General features: G+C 44.8%; 1 protein-coding gene across 6 annotated transcripts in view; it reads right to left on the reverse strand.

The window, feature by feature from the left end:
- Positions 1-15,943: 15,943 nt before the first annotated feature.
- Positions 15,944-18,078, reverse strand: part of l3mbtl1b (L3MBTL histone methyl-lysine binding protein 1b) — a 57,132-nt gene continuing 54,997 nt past the window's right edge. For 4 of the 6 annotated variants that reach the window (XM_068011584.1, XM_068011585.1, XM_068011583.1 and 1 more), the window contains one exon: positions 15,944-17,946. In XM_068011584.1, coding sequence (XP_067867685.1) covers positions 17,803-17,946 — 144 coding nt within the window. In that variant the 3' untranslated portion in view covers positions 15,944-17,802. The remainder of the gene's footprint in view (positions 17,947-18,078) is intronic. The other 2 variants (XM_068011587.1, XM_068011586.1) reach the window with 1 other exon arrangement.

Here is an 18,078-nt window from a genome sequence, read left to right on the forward strand (position 1 = left end):
GTACCTTCACCACATGGACTGCAGTGGTTCCAGAAGGTGGCTCACTGCTGCCTCCCTTCTCAAGGGCTACTCAGGATGGGCAGTGAAACTGGCCTTGCCAGCAATGCTCACATCCCAACAATGATTTTTTATAAAAGGCTACTACTGGAAAGCTGCTGAACAAGCACCACGTGACTGAGGAGCCTGATCCCGTCATCCCCCAATGTCCATACATACATTTTCCAGCGCAGTAGCAATCAGAGTGGGAACTAGTGGTTCCTCTCCCTTAGAAATTATAGAAACCCCAACTGCTGCTGTGGCTGAGATCGACAAAGGAAGATCTGAGGATTGTATCTGGGGCCTAAGGTCTGCCCTGGGAACCCCAAACAGTTGATGTATTTAACCACTAAAGCATAATCCAGTTTCATTTACTCTGTGTGGCTGAGTTGCCTAACTTTGGCTTGCATGCTCCCCTTTGTAAATGTAATTGAACAAAATGTGTGGAGCATTACAGACACATTCTGCCGCTGCCTGGCACAGAGCATTTGCTGCAGCACCTGTTATACGTAATGTTGTTAAAAGTTAGCAACTTTCCTGAATCGGCTGCTGGTTTATAATCTGACCATTTATTCCAATTCCTGAAATGGCTCCCGTCCTATTACTTGAAAAGTTTGAAACCCCCCATGAATGTGTCAGCTGGGATTTGCATCAATTCGATGGATTCCTAAAAGCCACAATCACTCAATGGATTAATTTTGATAAGTGATACATTTTAATTAAGTAGAGGACATTCTAAAATAAAATGTAATAAATTAACATAAAGTCTAAAAGCACATGAAGCCACCAAATTCAATTACCTGGAGTACTGGAATATCCAGATAATTATAAAAATAAATTGTTTCCTTTTAAACTCTGAAGACAACCTTAATTACCTGTATTTAGAATGCTAATAATGAAAGCACGAGCACAATATCAGCTTGTAGCTGCTGTTTAGTGTGTTAATTAAAGTGCTGGGCTGGACAGATGTTCCACCCGGATGTCAGGTCCTTTTCATTCACTGATTTATTGTGCTATTTGCCTCTACGCTGGAGAGACCGAACGCAGATTGGGTGACCACATGGGGAACACCCCCACTCAGTCCGCAAGCATGACCCTGAGGTTCTGGTTGCTTGCCATTTTAATTCTTCACCCTGCTCTCACGCCCACATTTCTGTCCTTGGCCTGCTGCAGTGTTTCAGTGAAGCTTGAGGAACAGCATCTCATCTTCCGATTAGGCACTTTACGGCCTTCTGGACTCAACATTGAGTTCAACAATTTCAGACCATAACTGCAATTTTCATTTTTCATTCTCACCATATGTCAGTTCTTAAACTTGTTTTTCATGTTTTTTGCTTTCGGACCAGAATAGTTCATTATTCTGCCATTAACACTCTCTCTGGACAGATGCTTTGTCTTTTACTACAACTATTAGCACTGCCTTTGCCTTTTGTTCCATAACATCTTAATCATTTAATCACTCCTGCCCTCCGCCCTACACAGACCTCCCCTTTTGTTCTTCTTCTCCCCCACCCCCTTTTCACTTGCTCAAAGCTTGTTACATTTCTAACCTTTGCCAGTTCTGATGAAAGGTCACAGACCTGAAACGTTGGCTGGGATTTTATGTGGCCCCCTAAGGCGGGATCGGAGACAGAGGGGCACAGAGTGTCGCAATGGATGGCGGGTGTGGCGCAGGGGCAGAGGGCCAGTTGCCTCATCGTCGCCAAGTGATCTTCCCAAAGGCAGGATATGCTGATGACGCCCTTTCTGCCCAGAGGCCAATTGGGCCCTTAACGGTCAATTAAGGGTCTCTTCCCACTGCCGCTGGGATCTTTACCAGCGGCAGGGTGCCTCCACCATGCAGGGAGAATGCCTTGTAACACGAGACGCCCTCCCTGCGGTCTTGGGATTGTCCCTCCGTCGTGGGCAATTTGTGGCCCATGGAGGACCCGCACTGGGAACCACTTTACCCGCCAGGACCCTCACCCCCTGGACTGCACGACCACCGCCCCCCACCCCACCACCCCTTGCCAGGACCTTATGGACTGGCCCCAGTGACCCCGACTCACCTACCTCTGGTCCGGGGTTCCAGTGCTGGGCCTGGGTCCGAGGCCTCTGCAATACCGGAAGTGGCCACCACTCCCGGTGGTGCTGCCGATACTGCTGAGCTGCTGGCTCTCTGATTGGCCGACAGCTCCTGGAGGCGGGATCCCTCTCTTTAAACGGTTGGGGATCCCATTTGGGTAACTTGGAGGTTAAACGACCGGAGGATTACTCTGGGGGGAGCGCGAAAAGGCTGAAGCGGGGTTTCCCCCACCTTTTCGGCCTGGCACCAGGAGCCCTATCTCCAACATAGAATCCAGCCCGTTAACTCTGTTTCTCTCTCCACAGGTGCTGCCAGACCTGCTGAATATTTCCAGCACTTTCTGTTTCTATTTTAGATTTCCAGCATCCGCAGTATTTTGCTTTTATATTAGGAAGTGTGTTATTGTTCATTTTGTTTTCTGCTTACTCCTTTTCCACCATAAGATGTTGTTCTCTCTCCTTCCGGTTTGTTTTCAGTTTCATTCTGTCAGATTTCAGAATCTTTTTAACTACTTTCCATAGGAAAATTTTGCAAAATGTGAGTTACCTTTAAATGTGTTTTAAACCATAGCGTATTCTCACAGATTTTTAAAAAACGGCTCTGAGAGAATAGGTAGAATGAGTGTTCGAGAGTTAGTGTTGACGTTATTGATAAGCCAATGAGTGAAAGGTTATTGGGGGTAGGCAGGAAGGTGGAGTCGAGGTTACAATCAGATCAGTCATGATCTTATAGAATGATGGAGCAGGCTCGAGGGGCCGAGTGGCCTAATTTGTATGTTCATATGTTCCCCATGGACTGAGTTTAATAAATAATTAATATAAAAGTAAAATACTGTGGATGCTGGAAATCTGAAATAAAAACAACAAATGCTGCAAATACTCAGCAGGTCTGGCAGCATCTGTGGAGGGAGAAGCAGAGTTAACGTTTCAGGTCAGTGACCCTTCTTCAGAACGTAATAAATATAGTTAGGCTATCAGCAATCACAAAATATCTCACACCCATTATGTTGGATGATCATAGATACATTTAAGTAGAAGCTGAATAAATGCATAAGGAGGAAGGGAGTAGGAAGATATGTGAAAAAGGTGAGATAGGAGTAAATCGAGTGGGAGGAGGCTCGTGTAGAATATAACCACAGGCAGAGAGTGATTGGGCCAAATGGACTGTTACTGACTTGTAAACTCTTTTAAATTCTATGTTTCTGATCCCTTTCTGATCGTGAATGAATGAAAATAAAACACAGACAGTAATTCAGGCAGCCAGACTGAGCAAAGATTGCAAGGCTAGAATGCAGGAAAGGATTGTTAGGCGATATTCTGTCAAAGACAGGCATGATCTGGGAAAGCATAGTGGGCTGCATTTTAAGACTGCGCCGCCGAAATAGACGGCGGGCGTAACAAGTGTGGTCCACACGCGTGGAGACCACGTCGCGAAGCCGCCGCGATTCCAAACGTGGCAGCTCATTATCACGTCCGGGGCGGCCGTCCCCTACCCCCCCCCCCCCCTCAATCATGTGGAGGGGGTGGGTGAGCAGTAGCCGGCAACGGTGTCCAGCGTTAATGCGCAGACGCTGGCGCCATTTTTAAACGGCTTATAGCCCTCCAATGAGCATTTGAAATTTAAAGGGCCAGTTACTGTAAAGTTTTGTAAAAATGAATAAAATAACCTTTCTATGCACTTTCCCCCCCCCACCCGACCAATCCACAGTATTGGTCCCCCACAGAAAAAAAAATCACCTCCTTCCCCCCTCCCCACAGGTGTCGCACCTCGTTTCCTCGAACGGGGATTTGAAGGCACGACATTGCCGGCCGCCAGAATAAAGATTGCAATGTGATGGCTGAATCATTTCGGCCTGCAAGGTAAGTAGGCATTGACATATTTTAATGCGGGTTCCGTCGCCGAGCGGCCATCATGAGGCCTCGCCCCTGCCGCGAGGATCGGTACGGGGCCTGCCGGGGTCGGTGGCCGGCCCCCTCCCTGCCAATCTCCATTGCCTCCCTACCATCCCCCACCCCGGCACCGTTCCCAGTGGCAAAGGGACTTTAAAATCCAGCCCAGTGTGTTTGTGATTACATGAAGACAGCTTGTACTGATTGAAATATGTGAGTCCAGTCATAACTGTTAATCTGTGTGTACACATGCTGTGAGAATAATCGTGTAAAAAGTAGAAGTTCACATCAGTCCAGTGATTTCTAATTGATTTCTATCTGTGAGAATTTCAATATCGCAACCTGTGGAGAAACATGGAATCACTGCCAGCAACTTCTGGATTTCCTCATTTAACTGTGCATGTGCAGATACCAGAAGTTGCTATCGGTTTTACAGAGTAACGATGGCGAATGTTGATAGCTTTGCTGTCATTACAACCGTGCAATTTGGGCCATTGTCATCAACATAGATGTGGAACCCGACATCATATCTTCAATTGACACCAACGAGCAGTAGCATGTGGATGAGATCGAAGAGGGAACCAAGGATCTATCCTTGGGGAAACTAAGATAGTAACATTGTGGGGGCAGGAGAGAGTCTGGCTACAACTGTATAGGTAGGAACGGAACCAGTCACAGGATGTCATCACTCAGCTGGACAACTGTAAACTAGTGAACAGGCACAGAAAGTTATCAAAAAGGCTGATGGAATGTTGGCCTTTATCTCATGGGGACTGGAATACAAAGCAAAGCTATGCTTCAGTTGTACAGAGCTTTGGTCAAACCTCACCTAGAGTATTATGTTCAGTTCTGGCATCGGAGAGGGTGCAGCACAGATTCACCAGAATGATACCAGGTCTTGAAGGGTTAGTTTATATGGGCGGGTGGTGTAGACTTGTATTCCCTTGAGATTAAGTAATGATATAATTGAGATATTTAAAATGATAAGGGGAGATAAGAATCTATTTCTTCTGGGTGTGGGTTTGTGGATCGGAATGAAGAACAAGGGGGCATAATCTTAAGATTAGAGCTAGGCGATTCAATAGCAAAATCAGAAAGTATTTCTTCACAGGTACAGTGGGGCAAATGGCCTCCTTCTGTGCTTTATCATTTTATGATTCATACAAACAGCAGGTAGAAACCTGCAACTCTCTTCCCCCAACAAGCGGTGGATGTTGAGTCAATTGAAGGCTGCAATTGATAGATCTTTGTTGAGTAAGGGTATGAAAAGATATGGGTCATAGGTGGGTAAATGAGCCATGATCTAGTTGAATGGTGGATCAAGGTCAAGGAGCTGAGTGTCCTACTCCCATTACTATGTAACAAAGGATGGTGTGTTCAACTGTGTCAAAGGCTACAGAGATTGAAAATGAGGATGTCGTTTATGACTTTGTTAGGGCCATATCAGTACAGTGGCAGGTGTAGAAACCTGAAGGAGAGAGTTACGAGAAAGATGGGCACAGATTTGAAAAGTGATAACACGGTCCAAGGGGGGGGATTTTTCCAGGCAAAGCGAGGCATGTTTGCGTGTATGCAGGGAGTTAAATCTCCTGAAATTGATGTCGGGTTGGGCTCCTGAATTCATTCCGTCCTCCTCCAGGTTTCTACGGGATGGGATTGAAAGCAAACAGGGAACCCCTTAGATTTGTTGGGTAAGTTATTAAGGTAATTAAAAAGCCAACTAAGATCAGTTTTAACCCTTATTTCTGGATTTTCCAGCCAGGCAACCTGTTTCTTGACCTGTCAGCAACTCACCAGGGTTGCCGAGGTAAGTACACAATGGGAAGAGCTTCGTCAGTGAAACTGACAGGCTGGGAAAGCTTTGATAAGGGAAATGAAGAACTCCAGCTATGGCAAGGTGAGAGAATCATAGAAAGTTTAAGGCATAGAAAGAGGCCACTTGGCCCATCGTGTCTATGCCGGCCAAAAAACGATCCACCTATTATAATCCCACCTTCCAGCATTTGGTCCATAGCCCTGCAGATTATGGCATTTAGGTGCATATCCAGACTCATTTTGAATGAGTTGAGGGTTTCTGCCACAACTACCCTTTCAGGCAGTGAGTTCCAGACCCCCACCACCCTCTGGGTGAAAGTTCTTTTCCTCATCTCCCCTCTAATTTTTCTACCAATTGCTTTAAATCTGTGCAACCTAGTCACTGACCTCTCTGCTTAGGTGAATAGACCCTTCACCTCCACTCTATCCAGGCCCCTCAAAAGTTTGTACTTTTCAATCAGCCTTCTCTGTTCCAAGGAGAACAACCCCAGCCTATCCAATCTTTCCTCATAGCTGCATTTTTTCAGTCCTGGCAACATCCTCGTAAATCTCTTCTGTACCCTCTCTATTGCAATTACATCCTTTCTGTAATGAGGTGACCAGAATGACACACAGTACTCAAGTTGTGGCCTAATCAATGATTTATACAGTTCCAGCATAACCTCCCTGCTCTTGTATTCTATACCTTGGCTAATAAAGAAAAGGATTCCATATGCCTTCTTAACGACCTTATCGACCTGTCCTGCTGCCTTCAGGGATCTGTGGACATTCACTCCAAAGTATTTCACTTCCTCTACGCTTGTCAGTATTTTCCCATTAATCATGTATTCCTTTGCCTTGTTTGACCTCCCCAAATTCATCAACTCACACTCCTCTGGGTTGAATTCCATTTGCCACTTTTCTGCCCATCTGACCAGACCATCAATATCTTCCTGCAGTCTACAGCTATCCTCCTCGTTATCTACCACATGGCCAATCTTTGTGTCATCTGCAGACTTCTTAATCATGCCCCCTACATTTACGTCCAAATCGTTAATAAAGACCACAAAAACAGGGGACCCAGTACTGAGCCCTGTGGAACGCCACTGGAAACAGCCCTCCAGTCGCAAAAACACCCTGCTGTTCAAAGCATTTCTCTCAAAGAGTGCTATCGCTGCTTGACAGGTGATTGCCAACTTGTTGGAAGGCACTTCACCTATCTAGCACTTCACTCACCTTCAGCTGCACTTTCCTGCTACCAGCCTTTACCATGACATGGGACCAGCTTTTGTAGCTCTACCTTGCACTTCTGATGAGGGGCAACAGCAACAGCTACCTTCTCCTCAGCCACATGTCCTTCCACAGGGCAGAGGGGACAGACACCAAGATCCACCTGGAAGAAGGCGAGACCCACAGCACAGGGTCTAAGGGCAGATGATCAGCTCTCCCAACATGTCTGAGCACCAGTGCCTCAGGAGGTTCAAGCTCTCACAGTAAGTCGCTGCTGACATCTACAGCCTTCTGGAACAAGACCTCATTCCCAGTGGACCAGGTGGACACCCGTTGCTAATGGCTAATAAGGTGTCTGTCACTGGAGGGTCCCCACCCCAGGTCTCTGCCTTTTGCCAAGTTGTGTGTTCTCTTCTGCAAGGAAAGCGGGGAGGTGTGAGTGCTCATAATGGTTTGTTTGGAGAGGAGGGAAGGACAACATTTGTGGAGGCTGTGAGGCATGGATGCGAGAAGACAATAGGATGAGGGTGAGTGTGTGTTGGCTGTTCAGATGGGGAAGTGAGGTGCCTGCAGAGAGAGGATTGATTGGAGCTGCAAGATGTCTTGACCTGAGGAATGCTGTGCAGGAGAATGCTGGGCAAGGTAGCGTATGGGGCTTGGTACCTGAAAGTGTTATACCACTCACCTGTCATTCCCTGCTGAGGTCGTGCATCCTATTGGAGCTTCGGCTGTTGACTTCCTTGGGCACTTCCGTCCATGCCTGCTTGGTTGGAGAGGTTGCCCTCTTCCTCCCTTCCTTGGTAGAGCTCATCTCACTGCAGCCCCTCAGATCCCACAGCAGGACCTATAGGTTATAGTGAGAGACCCAGGGCACAGTCTTCCCGGGTTCCATTCCCTCGAATGCTGCAACCCATGCCACGGTCTCTTTAATTAGAAAGCCTTCCTTTGCTAGAATGGATGCATCATCCCACCAACCCTCCTCCCCTAATTGGTCGGGCAAGCCAGAGGAGGGCTGCTAATGCAAAGGCTGAGTTAAAGAGCCACAGCCAAGCCCGTCCATTAGTAAATCAGTACCCGGCCTGAAAATGGTCCCGTCGTTCTGGCAGGGACGAAGTCCAGAAAATTCCGCCCTCAGACTCTGGAGAGGGAATGGAGGTTGGAGATGAGTCAGTAATTTGCAAAGAGAGGGGTCAAGGGTAGATTTTTTGAGCAGAGGCTGATGATGACAGATTTAAAAGGGGAATACTACCTGAGCTAACTGTTTAGAATAACAGCTAGTGTGGGGGCCAGGAAGGGAAGTTGGGTAATCAGCAGTTTAATGGGAATAAGGTTAAGAGAGCAGAAGGTGGGTCTCATGGACAAGGTGAGCTCAGAGCAGGCATGAAAGGAGATAGGAAAGAAACTACAGAAACATATGAGTTCAAGGCTAAGGCAGGGAATATTCAGGTCTTGGCAGGAACTAGCAAGGGAGAGATGTAGCAGAGGTAACTGAATGGCTAGTCTCAATCTTAGTGACAAAAATATCCACACCTGTTGGTAAGGATGAGGGTGTAAGGGGCGAGGGTTTTGCGGAGTCAGACAGCAGTGGGGAAACGATGCCATAAGTTATCTTTGCAATCCAGGATGATCCAGGAGGAGTGAGCCATATTGCCAGAATCGAAAGTGTTAAGTTCAGCCAGGAACATTTACATGAAACAGCTTTAAAGACTTCATTTTGGAATCTTGTTTACTAACTAGCCAGTTCCCAAATGTGTCAATTCATAGAGATCAATTACAAATCCACAAATAGCTTTGAGACTTAATGCTGTATCTTTAAAAGGGTAACAACGTGAACTGAGACTGTGAAAGGTCACCTTTCATGCAGGTTGTGTTTGTGTCCAGCTGAGTAATGCTCTGGTTCAACAGAAATAATGTCACCACTCACTTGGGTTTTAGATCATTGACAGGGGCCCGACAGTATGGTTCTGCTCACTTCCTGCACTAACTAACTCAAACTAAGTAAAACTTCTAAATTGAGACAGTGAGATTAATCCCTTTGTATTCTCTTTTGCTGGTCAATGTATTTCTGTTATTAAAAACATAAGATTTGTTAACACAGGATTGAACGTACAGTGCACCGACATGTCACAACACCAGTTTTCTTCCAACATATATGTAGGAACCGAAGTAAAAATAAAAAATTCTGAAGTGTTGCTTCCCATGTTTTTATTGAGAAACTGGCTGATCCTTCCATAGTTTGCTGGTGGCTAATTTCGATCTTCTGCACATCATATTTAGCAGGTAAATTTGTCCTTTTAAGTCTACTACTCATATTTTGCAGTGGAGTATTTGTCTCAATAGGCCCTGGGGATAAAATATTGGCCATTTCTCGAGTTTGTGAGCTGCTTGGCTCCTTCCAGTGCTATCTCAACGGGCTCTGCAAGTTACTTCATGGTACAGGGGGAAATAACTCATTTCTCATACATTTTTTAAAAGTCTGTCTAAAACACTAGTGTGTGAACTACTCTATACTTTATGTATCAATGGAAACTCACCTAAGTTGTACTAACCTAGTCAAACCATACTCATCAATTTGCATTAAAATACAAAGGACTGGAGGCAACTTCTTCTTTGGCCTCCTTGTCTCGAGAGACAATGGATACGCGCCTGGAGGTGGTCAGTGGTTTGTGAAGCAGCGCCTGGAGTGGCTATAAAGGCCAATTCTAGAGTGACAGGCTCTTCCACAGGTGCTGCAGAGAAATTTGTTTGTCGGGGTTGTTGGACAGTTGGCTCTCCCCTTGCGCCTCTGTCTTTTTTCCTGCCAACTACTAAGTCTCTTCGACTCGCCACAATTTAGCCCCGTCTTTATGGCTGCCCGCCAGCTCTGGCGAACACTGGCAACTGACTCCCACGACTTGTGATCAATGTCACAGGATTTCATGTCGCGTTTGCAGACGTCTTTAAAGTGGAGATGTGGGCGGCCGATGGGTCTGATACCAGTGGCGAGCTCGCTGTACAATGTGTCCTTGGGGATCCTGCCATCTTCCATGCGGCTCACATGGCCAAGCCATCTCAAGCGCCGCTCACTCAGTAGTGTGTACAAGCTGGGGATGTTGGCCACCTCGAGGACTTCTGTGTTGGAGATACGGTCCTGCCACCTGATGCCAAGTATTCTCCGGAGGCAGCGAAGATGGAATGAATCGAGACGTCGCTCTTGGCTGACATACATCGTCCAGGCCTCGCTGCCATAGAGCAAGGTACTGAGGACACAGGCCTGATATACTCGGACTTTTGTGTTCCATGTCAGTGCGCCATTTTCCCACACTCTCTTGGCCAGTCTGGACATAGCAGTGGAAGCCTTTCCCATGCGCTTGTTGATTTCAGCATTTAGAGACAGGTTACTGGTGATAGTTGAGCCTAGGTAGGTGAACTCTTGAACCACTTCCAGAGCGTGGTCGCCAATATTGATGGATGGAGCATTTCTGACGTCCTGCCCCATGATGTTCGTTTTCTTGTGGCTGATGGTTGGGCCAAATTCGTTGCAGGCAGCCGCAAACCTGTCGATGAGACTCTGCAGACACTCTTCAGTGTGAGATGTTAAAGCAGCATCGTCAGCAAAGAGGAGTTCCCTGATGAGGACTTTCCGTACTTTGGATTTCGCTCTTAGACGGGCAAGGTTGAACAACCTGCCCCCTGATCTTGTGTGGAGGAAAATTCCTTCTTCAGAGGACTTGAACGCATGTGAAAGCAGCAGGGAGAAGAAAATCCCAAAAAGTGTGGGTGCGAGAACACAGCCCTGTTTCACGCCACTCAGGATAGGAAAGGGCTTTGTGTATCAATGGAAACTCACCTAAGTTGTACTAACCTAGTCAGACCATACTCATTAATTTGCATTAAAATACAAAGGACTGGAGGCAACTTAAAGATACAGAAATCAGGCTGATTTAATAACGGTAGAGAGAAAAAAACATATGTTATGTGCAAGCTGGAAAGTGGTTTGATTTTCTCGAGCTATATCACTCGGGTAAACAGATTTAATTACTACACTGGTTTCTGTAGTTGACAGGTCTCCAGGGTATGAGTATGATAGGATTCTCTCACTACAATTGTAAAGATGTTGTACGAGGTTTGTTTAGTTTAGAGATACAGCACTGAAACAGGCCCTTCGGCCCACCGAGTCGGTGCCGACCATCAACCACCCATTTATACTAATCCTACACTAATCCCATATTCCTACCACATCCCCACCTGTCCCTACATTTCCCTACCACCTACCTATACTAGTGGCAATTTATAATGGCCAATTTACCTACCAACCTGCAAGTCTTTTGGCTTGTGGGAGGAAACCGGAGCACCCGGAGAAAACCCACGCAGACACAGGGAGAACCGTTTCTGCAGATGATTTGAAGAAAAGCTGTAGCCCAAATTTGCAAAGCCATTTCCAGGTAAAACTTGCCCAAAATTACTACTTCAGTGGCCATTTGAGACTGAGATTGAGACCGACAAATAGTGTTTCCTTTTCTTTATATTCAATTTCTAAAGCATTCATTGCTCAGAGAAAATGTATTTTTCTTAGGGAAATTACAGTAGCTGCACAGGTTATCACAATATGTCAGTAATGTTTTCCAAATGTGACAAAAGGTGAATTTTAAGATGAAGCTGCAGAGAAAGTTCAGCTGAAGTTTGTATTTTATTGCTTCAGACAAGAAAGGAAAATGGGATAATTAAAGGATTTGTGTTTGTGAGTTGTTACTCGGAACTGTAAAACAATGATTAATAAATCCAGCTAAAATGGGCAAGGGGAAATCATCTTATTGAAGAATAATATTTCAAATTTATATACTTCCAGCATAGTGTTGTTAAACCCCAATGCCCCTACGCTTCAGTGCCGGATTAAGATTTCGTGGGCCCTTCCACACTCTTGTCCAATCCATTTAATCACAAACATATAGTAAAATGCATAAAATAGGCCCACACTGTATTAATAAAGCAAATCTAATCACAATATACCGCACTTGCCTGAAACCAGTCCCAGCAGTCTTATTGCATTATGCGGCTACCAGGGACCCTGGGCATGGGCCCATACATAGGAACATAGGAAGACAGGAACAGGAAGAGGCCATTCAGCCTCTCGAGCCTGTCCCACCATTCAATGAGATCATGGCTGATCCGCCGCCTAACTCCATATACCTGCCTTTGGCCCATATCCCTTAATATCTTTGCTTAACAAAAATCTATCTCAGATTTAAAATTAACAACTGTTCTAGCTTCAACATTAATCTGCCCCATTACTGCAAAGTACTCAGCACTTAACTCAATCCTTCTACATCTTGCCTGCCATCTTGTGTATCCTGGATTTTTAAATGGCAAGAAATAAACCGGAGTACATAGGTAAAGGGACATACAGCATAAAGGCCACTCTGATTTTGTATTCCAGAATACCAATGCTATAACACAACTTACACGGGGCTGAATTCTAAAAGGCCGCTGCTGATTTCGAGCTGCACGCCAAAGAGCCGCCACAATTCCAAGTGCGGCGGCTCATTTAAATAGCCAGGGCGGGCTGCCCCGCCCACCAGCCCCCCACCACGATCACGTGCAGGGCTGTCTGTCCCCGGCAATGGTGGCAGCCCTATCAGGAAATTTAAATATTTAAAGTAAAATGGAATTGAAATAAATAAAAACATCTCTTTTGCCCCTCTCCCATTCCCCCAAAAAAACAAATAAATTTCCCTTTCCCCCCCACTCCCCCTCTGCCACAACACTTACCTTTACCATCTGACTTTCCCACCCCCCCCCCCCACACAAACTTGCACCTGCAACCCTTCCCACCATCTCCACACCCATGACGCTAATTTGACTTCTTCCTTCTTTCCCCGGATGGGGATACGAAGGCACGGCCGTACCGGCGCCAGGCTGAAGATTGTGGCGGGAGAGATCAGGAGGAGACGCAAGATTCATTAATTCAATTATTTTAATGTATTTAAATTGTGTTCCCATTGCCAAGTGGTGAGGTGGGGGGTGGGATAAATCTTTTTTGCATCTGCTCCAGTGCTTCTGTCCTTTTTATAATATGGAGACCAGAACTGTTCACAGTATTAACCAAGATTCTGCACAAATTTAACATGACTTCTCTGCTTTTCAACTCTATCCCTCTGGAAATGAACCCTAGCCCTTTCTTAAATGGCCTTATTAGTGATTTGTGCATCTGTAACTTCAGATCCCTTTCCCACTTTGACACGTATTTTCTGAGGAATATGTGACCTCCTTCTTCCCCCTACCAAAATGAACCACCTTGCACTTATCTATGTTGAAATTCATTTGCTAATTACTACCCATTCTGCAAATTTATTAATGTCTTCCTGTATGCAACAAATGCTGGCTTTGCCAGCACCACCCACATCCCATAAAATAAATTTTTTAAAAAAGGTTGCAGTGCTGAACTTGATTTATTCAGTGAATCAATAGCCCTTAAATACATTATGGTATAACAGATACTCTGCAACGAGTGACTTACTTCCTGATCTCTCAAACCCTCTCTACCACCCACAAGATAAAAGTCAGGCTTGTGCTAGAATACTTAAAACTTGCCTGAATGGTGCAAATGTAATTACCCTCAAGAAGCTTCACACCTTACATGAAAAGCAGTTCACTTGATCAGTGCCCTCAACTCCATAACAAAAACAAGAAATGCTGGATTCACTCAGCAGGTCTGGCAGCATCTGTGGAAAGAGAAGCAGAGTTAACGTTTCGGGTCAGTGACCCTTCTTCGGAACTCTCAGTGCCCTCAACTCCATATTGGTTCCCTTCACCACCAGTGTCCTGTAGCTGCAGGATACACTACAGCAACTCAAAGCCAGTTCAACAGCACCTCCTGCACCTGCAACCTCTACCACTAGGGGGGAACAAGAGCAGCAATACTGTGGGATCACCCTCTACTCCAAATTGCCCTCCGAGTCACACACGATACTGACTTGGGATACAGCATCAGTCCTTTGTTGTCTGAGTTGATATCCTGGGATTTCTCCACTCAACAGCACTGTATGAGCACCATCACAAGGGCTGCAGTGGTTTAAGTGGCAAGGTCACCACCACCTCCTCATGATACCCAAGGATGGGTCATAAATGTGGCTTTGCATAAGTCACCCATGTTCCTGAAAACAAATGAAATAAAAGGATACACCCATTGTCATAGAACATACCCATGAGCCATACCACAACTGATCTGCCACTTATGCATTTGATTTTCCACCCATTGACTATGCATCAGCACAAAAATCTAGGTCTGTACATTTTTTGAAAAAGGTCTTGTGAAAGTGTTATTTCTTAGCGTTTGTTGTTGAATGAGGCCTTTGTGCTGGTGTTTCAGCTCCCGGTAGGGCTCGACTGGGAGGTGGGCAGCAGCTAAAAATAACTGCCAACCAGCATGCCAGTTCCCCGGCTTCATCCTGGCCCGGGGCTATTTTTTACGATGGCAGCAGGGCTACCCACCCACATGCGGCAGGCAGCCAACACAGCTTAAGAGCCTTTACAAGCCATTTAAAGGCAGCCATCTGGGATTTTCCAGTTGGCCTGCAGGTCCCTGCAAGCGTTGGGGGCAACTTTAACTACCTGGAGGTGGCCTCCTGGCAGCAGACTTGGGAGGGTTGTGGGGTCAGCACTGAAATCAAGTGTAGAGGCCCTCCCTGCCTGCCTGCGTACAGGAGCAGCTGTAGGCCACCGTGCAGAGGGGTTCTCCCACCCCTGCAAAACAGTGGTAGCCTGGCTGCAAGATCCATTTTACTAATTTGAGTGTTAAAAATTGGAGTGGGTGCCTTACCCTCTATTTCAGCTTGCTGCTCCTTTCAAGCTTGAAGGACTCGGATTGGCCCTCCAGTTTAGTCAATTAAGGGGGCAGCACCATGAAAATTGAGGCCGGTGACTCGTTTTCCCCACCCCCCGGGACGTGTTCCAGATCCCAAAATGGTCCCAACCCGTTTCCCACCCAGAGAGAGAAAATCCTGCCCATTATCTCAATTTTTAAAAAATGCACCTTTCTTTGCTGCATTTCAGGCTTCAAGGAACCTGTTGCTTAAAAAAGTGCTTACGAGCACTTCTGGATGCTCAGCCCTCTGATTATCTCGAAGGGTCTCCCTGGTGGAAGTGATCAAACACAGCTTTGCTTCTCTCCTTCAAAGATCAATGGAGCACCAAAAAGCTGCATTGCAACAGGATATTTTGGCTGCAGTACGCTGAAATTACTTTTAAATTATAAAGTCTCGTTAATGCAGCTTGGTTTACTAAAACTCTGCAGCGAGTGGCAGGATGTGGGCTTTGCCAGTAGAGTTGGTATTTTAAAATTAACAGGTTTTTTTGTTATACACTAATATTCTTGTTACTATGGAAAAAGAGGGTAGCAGTCTTGCCAAAAGAGAGAATGTCATCCATAAACACCTTTCACACCAACAAATCTTGGCACCAATTGCTAGTCATCATTGAAATCATTTTTCTTAAAGGGGGAAATTCAGAGGAACAAGAGATGTAAAGGCACAAACAAAATCTATTGGGTGGCCAGTGTTTGTTCATTAAAAGATCTTATTCAAAATTTCTGTTCAAATACCTATAAGTGCAACATTCAAGAGAGTCAAGATTCTGCATCATCTCCATTTTAAATATAAAAAGGACGATAAGCACTGGGGCCAGAATACAGGTCCTCAAAGAAATGTGTCACTTTTAACTTGGTGTGATATTGTAAATGGGTGATAATGAATCAGCAGCATGTTTTATATTGCTTCCAACTTTTATTGCTATTAAAGTCAATGGAAATTAAAAATTGAGAGATGTAGAACAGTCTGGCAGTTTGCCATCAGTACCACTAACTCAAGATCTACTCCATACTGTGTTGGAAGCAGTGCCAAGAGACCAGAATTTCAAAATATTTGGGTTTGCAACTTTACTAGAAATACCAGAGAAAATCTTCACTGATGTTACACACAAACAATCCTATTAAGTCTTCATAATACAAACAGCCCTTTAATCTGAATTTTACTTGCATTCATGGTATTCAGTCGCTGCTCCAAACTTTGTTCCCTAGCTACCAACTCCATCCCTCTCCCTAGCAATAGTCTGAGATTAAACCAGTCTGTTCACAATCTTGGTGTCACATTTGACCCCAAAATGAGCTTCAAAACTCTTATTTGCGCCAATCACGAAGACTGCCTATTTCCACCTCTGTAACATCATTCAACGTGGCCCCTGTCTCAGCTCATCTGCTGAAAACCTCATTCATGCCTTTGTTACTTCTAGACTTGATTATTCCAACACACACCTGGTGGTCTCCCACAATTCTACTCTCTGTAAACTTGAGGACATCCAAAACTCTGCTGCCTTGTCTCAACTTGCACTATATCCTATACATCTATCATCCCGGGCTCGTTGACCTATATGGCTCCCTGTCAAGCAACATCTTATTAAAATTTGAATCCTTGTTTTCAAAAATTGCTCCATTGCCCATCTCTGTAAACTCCTCCAGTCCCATAACTCAGATATCTACACTCCTCTAATTTTGGTCTCTTCAGCATCTCCGATTTTAATCGCTCTACCATTGGTGGCCGCACGTTCAATTGCCTAGGCTCTTAAGCTCTGGAATTCCCTGCCTACACGCCTCTGTCTCTCTAACTTGTGTTCCTCCTTTAAGACACTCTGTAAAACCTACCTCTTTGAAAAAGCTTTTGGTCATCTGATTTAGTATCTCCTTACGTGGCTCGGTGTCATATTTTGTTTTATAATGCGCTTGTGAAGCACCTTACATAAAAAATATACGTTAAAGGCACAAAAGGGGAAATTTCAAAATTCTGCTCGAGTTCCTGATTGCCATCCCTTTCCTGAATAAAGTTGCACCAGAAATAGTCAATTACAAACATTTACAATGTGCTTTTACTTTACACAGTTTAATCTATTATATACATTACAAATGTAACGTGCTGACATGAAAAACAACTGGATGTTTCTGGCAAGCACAACTCTCACTTACACCTTCACATTTAAGAGACTTAAACATTAAGCAGTGTAGTTTGAGACTGTATGACTCAAGAACAGCTCAACTACTGCATTTCAACATTCCTCACTACTCATTACACAAGTGAATAATCAGACAAAATCACGTTTTATACCAGAAGTAAAAGATACAGAATACTGATCCTTCAGATTATAACATTGCGATTCAGTTCATGTGTTCAACTTAATTGTACAGTTCATCACAGTGTCTCAACGAGAAAGTCCAACCATGGTGGACTGATTTAACCTAATGGTGTTGGGTCAAGGGTTAATTTTGTATCCTCCTAACCTCTACTACTCTTTGCTTTTTCTTTTTTACATGTACTGTTGCCAATAAAAGCAGCACTTGAGACCAATAACAGTGTTACAGTATCACTTGGAATTAAGAAATAAAAAAAGACACCAAGACGGAGACCAAATTTTCATAAGTTTAGGTGGACGACACTGGAAATGGAGAATTAACAAGACGATCAAGGCTCCAAAGATGATAAACTATTTCAGTTTGTTTCCCCAAATGAGGTTTTCGTATTTTCTTTAAAAAAAAATTCTGGATACCTGGAACAAATATCACGTACAACAATACATCATAGCAGGATATTCATTGGTCGGCCTTCGAAGGCTGTGGACCTCACCCACTGGAGAGGTACATCACAGATTTGAGTTCATTAATAAACGTTAAGAGTCAGAAAGTCAAAGAGAAGAAAAATCATCTCAAGTTGGATTTCATTCCAGTTTGCAGGTCCTTGTGCTTAAAAAAAAAAGTTCTTTAGTCCTTTAGGAGACCTCCGATCCATTTTCTTCTGCATTTTTAAACATGAGGATGGAGTTGTAAATCTTCAGCGCAGGTCCCAGTTTGATGCTCATAATTTTGACAATGTCCGTCTGGTTCAGCAATAAAAAGGCTTCTCCATCTATTTGCTGTGAAGACAAAAAATAAGCAAGCAAAAGTGAATGGATGATCAAAGAAACATCATTTTTGCCACATTTTCCCCCCATTCCTTGTTCAAGACAATGAGGTATGGTTTTACAGGTGCTGTACGTCCTCCAGCA

Source organism: Heterodontus francisci, chromosome 31 (assembly GCF_036365525.1).
Source record: "Heterodontus francisci isolate sHetFra1 chromosome 31, sHetFra1.hap1, whole genome shotgun sequence".
In the NCBI taxonomy this organism is placed as follows: domain Eukaryota; kingdom Metazoa; phylum Chordata; class Chondrichthyes; order Heterodontiformes; family Heterodontidae; genus Heterodontus; species Heterodontus francisci.